This window comes from Rutilus rutilus (genome assembly GCF_951802725.1).
Source record: "Rutilus rutilus genome assembly, chromosome: 2".
Classification (NCBI taxonomy): domain Eukaryota; kingdom Metazoa; phylum Chordata; class Actinopteri; order Cypriniformes; family Leuciscidae; genus Rutilus; species Rutilus rutilus.
In genome coordinates this window covers 2,137,503-2,148,691 of record NC_140210.1, presented here as the reverse complement: position 1 = coordinate 2,148,691, position 11,189 = coordinate 2,137,503, and the positions used below count along the sequence as shown (strand labels likewise).

General features: G+C 36.2%; 1 protein-coding gene across 1 annotated transcript; it reads left to right on the top strand.

The window, feature by feature from the left end:
- Positions 1–289: 289 nt before the first annotated feature.
- On the top strand, positions 290–8,872 carry LOC311286547 (uncharacterized protein; the record flags this gene model as incomplete). The annotated part of the gene is made up of 5 exons (XM_084402752.1): positions 290–394; positions 531–623; positions 1,534–1,791; positions 8,584–8,650; positions 8,814–8,872. 5 exons carry the CDS (start codon positions 290–292, stop codon positions 8,870–8,872), a joined length of 582 nt encoding a protein of 193 aa, XP_084258878.1.
- Between the last annotated feature and the right edge of the window lie 2,317 nt (positions 8,873–11,189).

The following is an 11,189-nucleotide window of genomic DNA, read 5'->3' as shown; positions in this document are numbered from 1 at the left end:
CACCTTGAAGTTATTTAAACAGGCTGCAGAAAAGTCATCACCGTTCACATTAAGTTCACTATTTAATTTGTCATTTGTAAATAAACAACACAGACATTGCAAACATAGTATTAATTGGTGTTTGCATTGAAAAAGCACTGAGAACAGGGCTGAACACAGTATTATTTAATGTATAAGAACATATTACATGTAATTTGATGTTACATATGAAATGTTCTACCATTCCTGTTTTATACAGATAAATGAAGAATTCAAGAGAATAAACACTGTAAGCCTTGAAGCCACCTTTATGGCCAAACTTGACAAGTGTACCCCAAAACTGATGGCCCTGGCCTTATCAAAGGGAGGAGCTAAAGGAGACAGAATCAGAAAGATCAGGGACATGCTTCTCGAGGTATTGACCATCACACTAGAATAAATTAGATTTGTGTTTAAAATGTCAAGTTGTTGTCATTCACCTGTTCAGATTAAAGTATATTTATTTACTGTTGGCACTTTCTCTTTATTCTTTTTTCATTTGTATTAAATAGCACAAAACAATTGAAGTACGGAGAGAAGTAGCTATCCGCTGCCTTGTTGTCTATCTTGGAGAGAAAGAAGAGGACCTTTTCAAGGAGTTTGCTGTGAAATGCACTTTTTGGTTGTGGTTGTCGATGTCAAAACACTATATAAGCTGTGATTCAAATATTAAATAATGTTATGTCATTTTTTTTACAATCTGACAAATGTCTTGTGTGGCTCAAAAATGGGTTGAATACATGCGGTTCATGTATGTCTTCTTTAGTCTGTTGGCTAACGTTATTTAGTTTTTTTTCTTGGCACAGTCACTTAACGTTAAACATTTTGCACTTACTGCGGAGTCTTGAGACTGTTTACATACATATTTGTGCCCATATGTACATTTTATGTACTGGTGTTATTGTTGAATAAATATTTTCTAAAATTGTATGATGTTTTTGTTGAGTTATTAATAATAACTTAACAAAAACATCATACAATTTTAGATACATTTGTCAGGGGCAACCCAAATTACATAAAAAGACTAAACTAGCAAACCCACTTTAAAAACTAATTAAAACTAAACTGAATTTGAAAACAAAAAGTCAAAACGAAATAAAAATAAAAACTAGTGAAAAATGCAAAACTATAATAACCCTGCTGGCCACACACTGGGTCTACCCAGGTCAGTGATAGCATAACAATGGGCTATTTAGTTTAATAAAGAGATGTATGGAAAAAGACTCGTATGGCTGTTGCTTTTCACATAACCATTTGAATTATTTCATGAAACTTACTATTATTTTTATGATAAAATATTTTTGATCGTTTCTTATTGATGCAACCTATTTTGGCCATTTGAGTAACTAGGTGCATGGTCATTAAAAAAAAAAAAGTTAAAATAGAGTTAAAGTTAAAATAGAACAAAGTTTTCAGTGATTAACTGAATTAAGTAAGATTAACTTAAAAAATCAGCAATAATAATCCAATTCATTAGCTCTAACATGCTATCTATATTTTCTCTTGCGTTACAAGAACACGCAAGAGTTTGAGGAAGACATTGAAAGGCAAGTGATGACAATTGCCATCATCGGTGATCAACCTACTTCAGGATCTGACCACAAGACAGCAACCATCAAAATCCTGAATGGAATGGATATCTCCAGGTGCTGTGCTCTGCTGATGGGCATAATATATGCTCTGAATCTGAGTTACCCCGAGGAACTTAAATATCCCTGTGAAGTGTTTCAGAAGCTGTTTCTTGAACTTGATGGACTGAAACCCAGTGCAAAAGTAATGCGTCTGAAGAACAGTATTTTCTGAAATCTCTACTTGTTCCAGAGGAAATTTTGTTATTTTTTACAGTCTACTGTAGGCTGATATTTGTGTTATATTTCATACTGCTTGAAAAACTGAGGTTAATATATGAATGTTAGTAGCATTTATATATGCTTGTTTGTGACAGTAGCAATCTTAGATGTTTTAAAAATGGGGTTTACTGTGAAGAAATAGTTGTAAAATTTAAAGTTTTACAGATTGTTTGACACTGTGGAAAAATATGTAAATGCCAATAACTTTGCTGTGTTGGAATTTATTCATTGTGATGGAGTAACTGATGTTTTAAATGTTTTAAATTGTGCAAAGTGCAACATTTTGAAACTCAATTTTTGAAACTGCAGTTCAAAATAAATAAAAAGTTAACTAACAAAATTGTTGTTGAATGAATACATTTCTTACAAGCAACTAAATGAATGAACAAAAACATGAAAAAAAAAAGCTAAACAATTAAAGCAACTTAATTTTTTATAGGTTGTGAACCTGAAAACTTGCATTTATAATTATGGTAATTAAGTACATAATAATGAATTTATTTTAAAATTTATGTAAAAAAAAATAGTTGGAACAACTTAATTTTTCAAGTGCTCAACTTGAAAAATAGAGTTTATGCTACTGAGTAAAAGGTAATTTGTCTAACTCAATATAGTTTGTTGGCTGAACGTAATGTCATTAGAAGTTGTCATAACGCAAATATATTGATGCAAACTGTTGCGTTGATTTTTTTTGTTTGAAGTGTAAGCAATTTATTTGTAATGCGCTGCATAAGCAGCGACACACTCTGCAGGTCTTCAGTGCACTGGATTCAAGTTTAATGTTAACATTTTGCTAAGGTAATTATCAGATACAATTCAAAAATATACATATATATTTATTTAGAGATAGACTGTTTTTATCAGTACTTTTTAGTATTGATTTGAAATAATGTTTATGTATAATACACTTTTCGCTTACCTTTTTTTACAGAGCTTGTTGCAATTCACAATAGGATTATCATTACACTCATACCTCCATGTTGCTTTATAATTTGGACAAAATAAGTTATCTTAGAGGCCTTCGCATTAGGAGAAAATGATTATCTGTCCTTTTTCAGTAAAAATACCTCAGAAAAATAACACAAAATTTAGATAAAAAGACTAGAGTTTCATTTTCTTATCCTAATGGCAAATTATATATTTTTTTAAACAAGAAAAATATGGGCTAAGAAAAATAAACATAACTCTCTGAAAACAAGTCTTATGACCTTGGCATTTCATTACACAATTCTCGTGTGTATTTACCGCAATCTGTAAACAAACTCCCACATAATTAATATGAGAATGAAACCAGTTGTGTTTTAACCCTTATATTATTTTGAGTTGTCAGAAATACTGAATGAAATACCAATGATGTTTTTCTGACTTTTTCTCATTCAGGGTCATGAACACGCTGAAATGTACAATTATGAAAGCACACCGAAAAAGTGCTTTTCAACACTTCTTTTGATAAAAAAAAGTTATTAAGAAAAATATTGGAAAGTAGTTACAATACTGTTTATAATATTAAGAATTTGTAAGAACAAAAAAAGTTGTTTTATACAGTTTTGAAAATCATATGTACATTTTTTGTCTCTTTTTCATAGTGTTATTTTTTTGTGAAATTTATTAAATACATTTATAGGGTCGGTTTGACCCCCTCCATACTAAACATAGCCAGAATTTGAACCTTATACAAGAGAAAATGAGTTTTGTTCAATCAATATCCGAAGCATTACTGAGAAGCAAGAATAAGGACAGAGAAGAGCCGCAGTTTGAGACTGACATTGAGTGAAATCACACTGACATGACATTTTTATGACATTTTTAGAAGCCAAGCCCGTCCGTGTAAAGCTCTGCAAGAAACAATAGACTGGAGGAAAGTATTAGTTGTGTCCTCAATAACAGCGTCTTTGTTCCTCCTCTCCCCGAACAAAGGCCACGGTGCAGGAAGAGAACATGAAAGACAGCCGTCGGATGGCTCCTGTCTTTGAGTGCTGGGTCAGGACAACATGAACCGCTTCGGGTCAGACACAAAGATGCTTTTCAAGTGAGAGAGATGAGCCTATACTATTGTACTATAGGAGTGACGCTATATAAAAGGCACCACGCATAAAAAAATAGTTTCCATTTCTCTGCAACAATCATGAACTATATGCATAAACTACATTTGTACATTCATGGAAGAAAACGTAATGTGTGCCTGTGGAAACCCACCACCATGATGCTTAATACTGGACTTATTTGTTTTGAGTGTGTTGCTATGTGGTTGCTAGGGTGTTACTAAGTGTTTTTAAGTAGTTGCTTATTAGCAGAAGTCAAAATAGGCCATCTGCATGTTTCTATGATATTCTGGTGTTGCTATGTAGTTGCTAAGGTATTCTAAGTGGTTGCTAGGGTTTTACTAGTTTTTATTTGTATTTTTTAAGTAGCTGCTTACTAGCCCAAGTCAAAATAGCCCACTTGCATGTTCCTATGATATTTTGGCTTTGCTATGCAATTGCTAAGTGGTTGCTAGGGTGTTACTAAGTTTTTTTAGGGTTTTTCTTTTAAGTAGCTGCTTACTAGCCCAAGTCAAAATAGCCCACATGCATGTTTCTATGATATTCTGGTGTTGCTATGCAGTTGCTAAGGTGTTCTAAGTGGTTGTTAGGGTGTTACTAAGTGTGTTTTTTTTAAGTAGCTGCTTACTAGCCCAAGTCAAAATAGCCCACTTGCTTGTTTCTATGATATTCTGGTGTTGCTATGCAGTTGCTAAGGTGTTCTAAGTGGTTGTTAGGGTGTTACTAAGTGGTTTTTTTAAGTAGCTGCTTACTAGCCCAAGTCAAAATAGGCCACCTGCATGTTTCTATGATATTCTGGTGTTGCTATGTAGTTGCTAAGGTATTCTAAGTGGTTGCTAGGGTTTTACTACGTTTTTTTTTTAAGTAGCTGCTTACTAGCCCAAGTCAAAATAGCCCACATGCATGTTTCTATGATATTCTGGTGTTGCTATGCAGTTGCTAAGGTGTTCTAAGTGGTTGTTAGGGTGTTACTAAGTTTTTTTTTTTTAAGTAGCTGCTTACTAGCCCAAGTCAAAATAGCCCACATGCATGTTTCTATGATATTCTGGTGTTGCTATGCAGTTGCTAAGGTGTTCTAAGTGGTTGTTAGGGTGTTACTAAGTGTGTGTTTTTTTTAAGTAGCTGCTTACTAGCCCAAGTCAAAATAGCCCACTTGCTTGTTTCAAATGTGTTCTGAGTGGTTACTAGGGTGTTACTGTTGTGTTTTTTTTTTAAGTAGCTGCTTACTAGCCCAAGTCAAAATAGGCCACATGCATGTTTCTATGATATTTTAGCGTTGCTATGCAGTTGCTAAGTGGTTGCTAGGGTGTTACTAAGTTTTTTTTATTTTTTTTTATGTATCTGCTTATTAGCAGAAGTCAAAATAGCCCACATGCATTTCTATGATATTCTGGTGTTGGTATGCATTTGCTAAGGTGTTCTAGGTGGTTGCTAGGGTGTTACTGTGTTTTTTTTTTTTTTTAGTAGTTGTTTTCTGGCCCAAGTCAAAATGGACCACCTGCATATTCTGGGGTGGCTTTGCTATGTGGTTGACAGGTGTTGTCTGGTCGTGATGTAGCCAAAGACTCTCTTTTTAAAGTAAGTTTCAGTGAAGCGTAACACTTTGTGAAAGGGGTTTGATCAAGTCTATAAAAGCAATAGTAATAGCTACACTTGCTTTAGCAAACACAACTAATTGCGGTTGTTCTGTAAGACCCATTTTATCACTTGATCTCCTGCTGTTAGTTCAAAAACAAACTTTATTCACATATCGTGAGCTGACGTTGAGCTCTGATTGACTCCATCATTTATATTCAGACACACAAACGCTGCTGATGAAGAGATCTCATCAGCCATGAGAGATGCTTCACTGTCACAGACAGAAGAAAACAGTCAGTCAGGAGGTGGAAACTCTTCAAGTCTTGTTCAAATCATAAAAATATGAAAGTAAATCATCAAGTATGAGCAACGGTAAAACTCACAGCAAAAAAACAAGAAAAACAACAAAACAAAAACGACAAAGACCCCCAATCGATATAAAATATGTATATAATAATTATGTCTAAAATATTATTTGCTAAATATTTAGTTTCTATCAAGTTATATTATTCGACACATTATAGTACTGTACTGTTGATGTATTTCTTTATTTACACATTTCTTTTTTCTTTTTTTATGTATTAATATATTTTGATCTTAATTTTTATTTATTTACTTATTTATTTAAATTGATCAATGCATTTATTTTAATATTTTAAGTTTTATTATTTATTTATTCATAAAGAAAAATTGTACTGAGAAAAATGTATATTATAAAGATGTCTGATCTATTTCTATTTCTATTATGTTACATTATTCTTTATTCTCACTATACAGTGCTGTACTGTTGGATGTAATATTTATTTAACTATTTCTTTTATTTTTAAATATTTATTTTAATTTTTTAAATGTCCTTAACTTTTAATTTATTTTGATCTTATTATGTATTTAATTAATTATGTTAAGCTTTATTTTTATTTAACAATTTTATTCATGCATTTACTTTAATATTTAATTTTTTATGATTTATTTATTTCAACATGTATTATTATTATATAACTTTCCCACGGATTCTCTAATGCAGAGCCGGACAGTAACGGAGTACATTTACTTGAGTACAGTACTTAAGTACAATTTTGAGGGATCTGTACTTTACTCGAGTATCATTTTTGGGGAGTACTCATGACTTTACTCAAGTACATTTGAGAGGCAAATATTGTACTCTTTACTCCACTACATTTCTATCCATAACCGTGAGTACCCGTTACTTCTTCTAAAAAAAAAATTAAAAAAAAGGAAGAAAGAAAGAAAAATCTCGGAAACCCTCAATTTGTTGTTTCCCTCTCAAACGTGATTGGATTGTGCAGGCGCCACTGATTGGGACAGCCTATCAGCAATCACCTTCAGCTTTCCGCCAAAGTCAACTCCATGGTCAGATTTAGATAAGAGACAGTCACGAAACCATGGACGAAACAATGGATGAAGACGCAGCAGGTCCATCCCAGGAATGTGCCAACCCGTGGCCCCTCGCCAGACTATTTCAATTTTCTGAATAAGTTAATGATAGTTTTCGCTTCAAGTGTTTGCTGTGTTTACCAATGTAAGCACTGTGGCAGTAGTAATGCAATATTTAGATCAGGGGTCACCAAACTAAGGCCCGCGGGCCGACTCAGGCCCGCCACCCCCCTTTGACTGGCCCCCCAGCCCCTCTGCCCCCCACTACTTGAACCGGCCCTATGAGGCAATCCCCAAAAGTCGTCATGGACGGTACGTCATGGTACGGGCGTCACAGTTTGGTGCATACATTTACACGGAGAATACACGGTATAAAAATAAATAAAATCATCATCTCCATCCGTAGTGTTTGTCCAGAGATGAATCTGTCGTCTTCTGATAACATCGAGGCTTCGCATCAATATTGCGTTTCTCTGTCTCTCAAACGGATCCACAAATACAGTTCGTTAGGCAAACCTGACGCTGTCAGCACAGGAAGGTCATGATGTCGACGGTGTGGCATTACACATCTCTGCAATAATTTGAGCACTTAAGAAAATAAGACGCACAATTAGCCGCTTTGCAGCGTCAGATCTGTTACCAATATCATCGGCCGCTAGCCGTTAGTTATTGTCTTCAAGAGAAAACTCAATCACACTCCTGCACCGCAAATGAATCAGAGGTGACATCGCTTGACATCATTATCCCAGAGAAAGATCATGTGAGGAGATCATCATCCAGGCTTTGAGCTCGTATGCCGTCTAATTACCGATGCTCGGGTTTGAAGGCTTTATTTTAGGTCTCAAAGTGAAAAATTGCACCACCTTGTTTGGATAGAAAAGGTTTGGGGAAATAAATTAGAACAGCCGACACATTTTCCCTCAGGTTTGCTCTAAAAATAAAGGTACTTTAATGCATCTTAAGTTCACAGATATTGAGTTTACGTGCTATTAAACACCACAGACAGATCTCTGGATAGACATTGTTCGGTTTTTGCATCAGCGGTTGTTTGCCGGTTTGCTTTTTATCGTTGTTTAGCGGATTTTCACGGGCCAAATCCAATCCCGTCTAGATTTTCGACCCACAGAAAGTGAGTTTTGCTTCATACATCACTACAATAGACAATAGCCTTTTCATAAATTAGACTTGCTTTTGACGAAAATCTCCTTTAAATGTAGTCAATATTTCTTCGTCATTTTCAGTTTGTAAATTGTACTCTACTTTGCTCTGACTAAAATGGCATATCATTTTAGTAGATAAAAACAACTTTTAGTCCATGAAAATATCAGACAAGTTGAATATGTGCAAAATTTCAAACTAACAGACGGCAATTTTGAAAGCAAGAACATTTATGTTTGGACTTTTGCTGATTAATCTTCTACTCATCAGATGTGGTCGAGGTAATTAACTCGCTAGTAGTCACTGTTTATCTTTTTTACTTGTCATATTTTTGCCAACAGTGTTGATGAAATGAAACCCTTTATGAACAAACATTTTTTTGTCAGAAAGTTAGTTGAGAGATGAGATGTTATGGAACAGACACTCAAGACAAAATGATACTGGTAAGAAACGGGTTTATTGAAACAAGTAGCGGTGAGCACCAGTGGGTGACGATAATGGAGAATGTCTTTGAATACTGACAGTCGGTGGTTCTTTTGCAGATGATGGAGGAGGTCGTGGATGCTGTGGTGAGAGATCGCTGGAGGACACACAGTGGAACGGAGAGAGGTCAGTAGCTGAGTGATGATGGGAACCAGGAAGACGATGGAGACTTTGGAGAAACAGGACGGTAGACGATCACACTAAACATCAATCATTGGAAAGTGAGTCCTTACTCAAACAAGACCAGACAAAGGGACTGTGTGAGGTGAGTGCTTTTGTGATTGGTCAGGTGATTGGTACTCAGGTGACAGCGATCTCTGTGATTGTGTGGTGGTGGAGCCTGGCTGATCCCCGAGGCTACGTTTATTTCACCCTCTCCGTGTTCAGAAATAACATCGTGCACACCTGTCAGTTTTCAGAAAAGTGTTCGTTTACACAAACCCGTGTATATATGCCCTCAAGAGCATGCCAAACCTGTAGGTGGCAGTGTAATGAGAAGCTCAAGCCCACGTTAGCCAATCAGAATCCCGAAAATCGCAACAACAGCAACGAATCACTCCCTCTTTCTCTTTTTAACAAGGTCGCACTATTGACGCAGGTGCAAGTTCTGTCGCATACGGTGTCGTCGGCTCCCTAAAACTCAGTTTTTCTCAGTTTACATGAAAATGTACAAACTAAGTTTTCCAAAATCTCTGGTCGGAGTTTTTAGAAAGAATCGGTTTCAGAGGCGAATTCTCCGTTTGCGTGTAAACGAAGGGCACAAACGAAAGGAAATGTCTCAGTTTTTCAAAATAACCATGCATGAGGGAACCGCACTTAGTGGCACTAGGGCCTAGCTACTTAGAATAAATGCAGCTTTAAGAAAACCGACTACGCCACACAGAGAATGATTGATACACTTTATCTTAAGGCACGCAAGTTGGTTGCACTAGTAAGGAACAGAGACATGAATATCATACAAAAGAGTTCTATATTACTAAAAATCACACAAAAATAAACTGAGCGTACCAGGCAAGACTCGCCACAACATCTGACCATAAAATAAATATGTTATGCTATCAGTGGAGAAATACAGTCATTCAAAAGTCAGTCACTACAAAATTAACGTACGATAAAACATTACATTGAAAAGCTTTTTGGCTGAGAGCTAAAGGACAAGGAATCCAACCACACACTGTAGAGTAAACTCTTATCACTCACACACAAAATCCGTGCGTCTCCCTGCACACAGCACCCAGTGTTCAGACCACCACCAGCACGCGGAGGAAACAAGGGAGGATTCCTGGCTGAAGCCCCAGCATCTAGCAGAAGACTAAATCAAGTCAATATAAACACAGCAGACAAACAATAATAATAATAATAATAAACCAAAAAAAAAACACTTGACTGAAAACTATAATTCACACTAACAAATAATCTCAAACCAAAGAAAAACAAAACAAATTAATAGCACCGTCATTCAACTCACATATAACTAACCATACTTACAAATCCGACTAAATAAAACAGCCAAAAAAACCCAAAAAACGTAGGTTGTAGGACAACGGCGATTCCTCGCATTAAATACTGACAAAAAGGCAGAGGGGAAAGATCTCGACCACCCGACGACAGAATCAGGTCAATCACTCGGAACAGACCACTTTAGATCGTTTGCTGATTCGTTTTGATCCTGCAGCGCCGCATTAACTGGTTTGCGTATGCCTGAAACAAGCGAAAGAAATCGCCATTTCAGGAGCACGCAAAAGCTGGCGTACAAATCACCCGCATTTGGAAACAAATGGGAACACGACAGGAATGGAAAGAGGCTATTTATAGCCGATCGGAAACAAGGACTAAAAGGAAATTTGTCGGCGACAAGCTCTAATTAATTTAATCATTTCTACATGGGAGGAGAGCATCCGGTCACACACGTGTAAACGGGGCCTGACATGAGAATTGTAACATTCTTGCGTTTTCCTATGAACCAATCAGATGCCAGAGACAACGTATGCTCTGTTCCTATTGGCTGTAGCACTTGCCAGTACAGTTTATGCAAATTAGCCCTAGAAGGTTCAGTTGTGTACTTGCTGCTACTCATGTTGCGTATCTGAAAAAGGCATTTATTAAATTAGTATTAAAAGTATTCTGCGTGCACCTCATTGTACACTTCGTCATCGTAACACAAACGTAACAAGAATGAGATAAACTCTGTGAATATCTGTCAAAGAGAGCGACAGAGTTGCTGGTTTTCTATAGGGTTTTCATCAGACACATTCAGCCAGAATCAAACTTCACATGGAAATAAGCATCACTGTTTGTCTTGCAATGTACAATAGCTTATAAACCAAGAGATGCAATCATTCCTGTAAGATTTCACATCTCTCTCGCCTAGAAATAATCGGTGTGAGCCGATGGCTGAGGTGCTTTGACCCAGTTGGATGGTGGTGTGCAATTTTGGCGAAAAAGCCCCGTTGATAACAGTGTAATTTCAGTGTCCTGCTGTGTGATGCTCATCTTTATGTCCTGCTCCTCTCCTGTTGGTTCCTGGCACCTGTTACACTGATACAAAAGAACTCAATTTAGTTTTAATTTGCAAGCGCTTTTCACAGAACATACTGTCCCACAGCAGTCACAATGAATATTGCCTATTGGAGACTTTCCGGGCATTTCCGATGAAATTTACAGG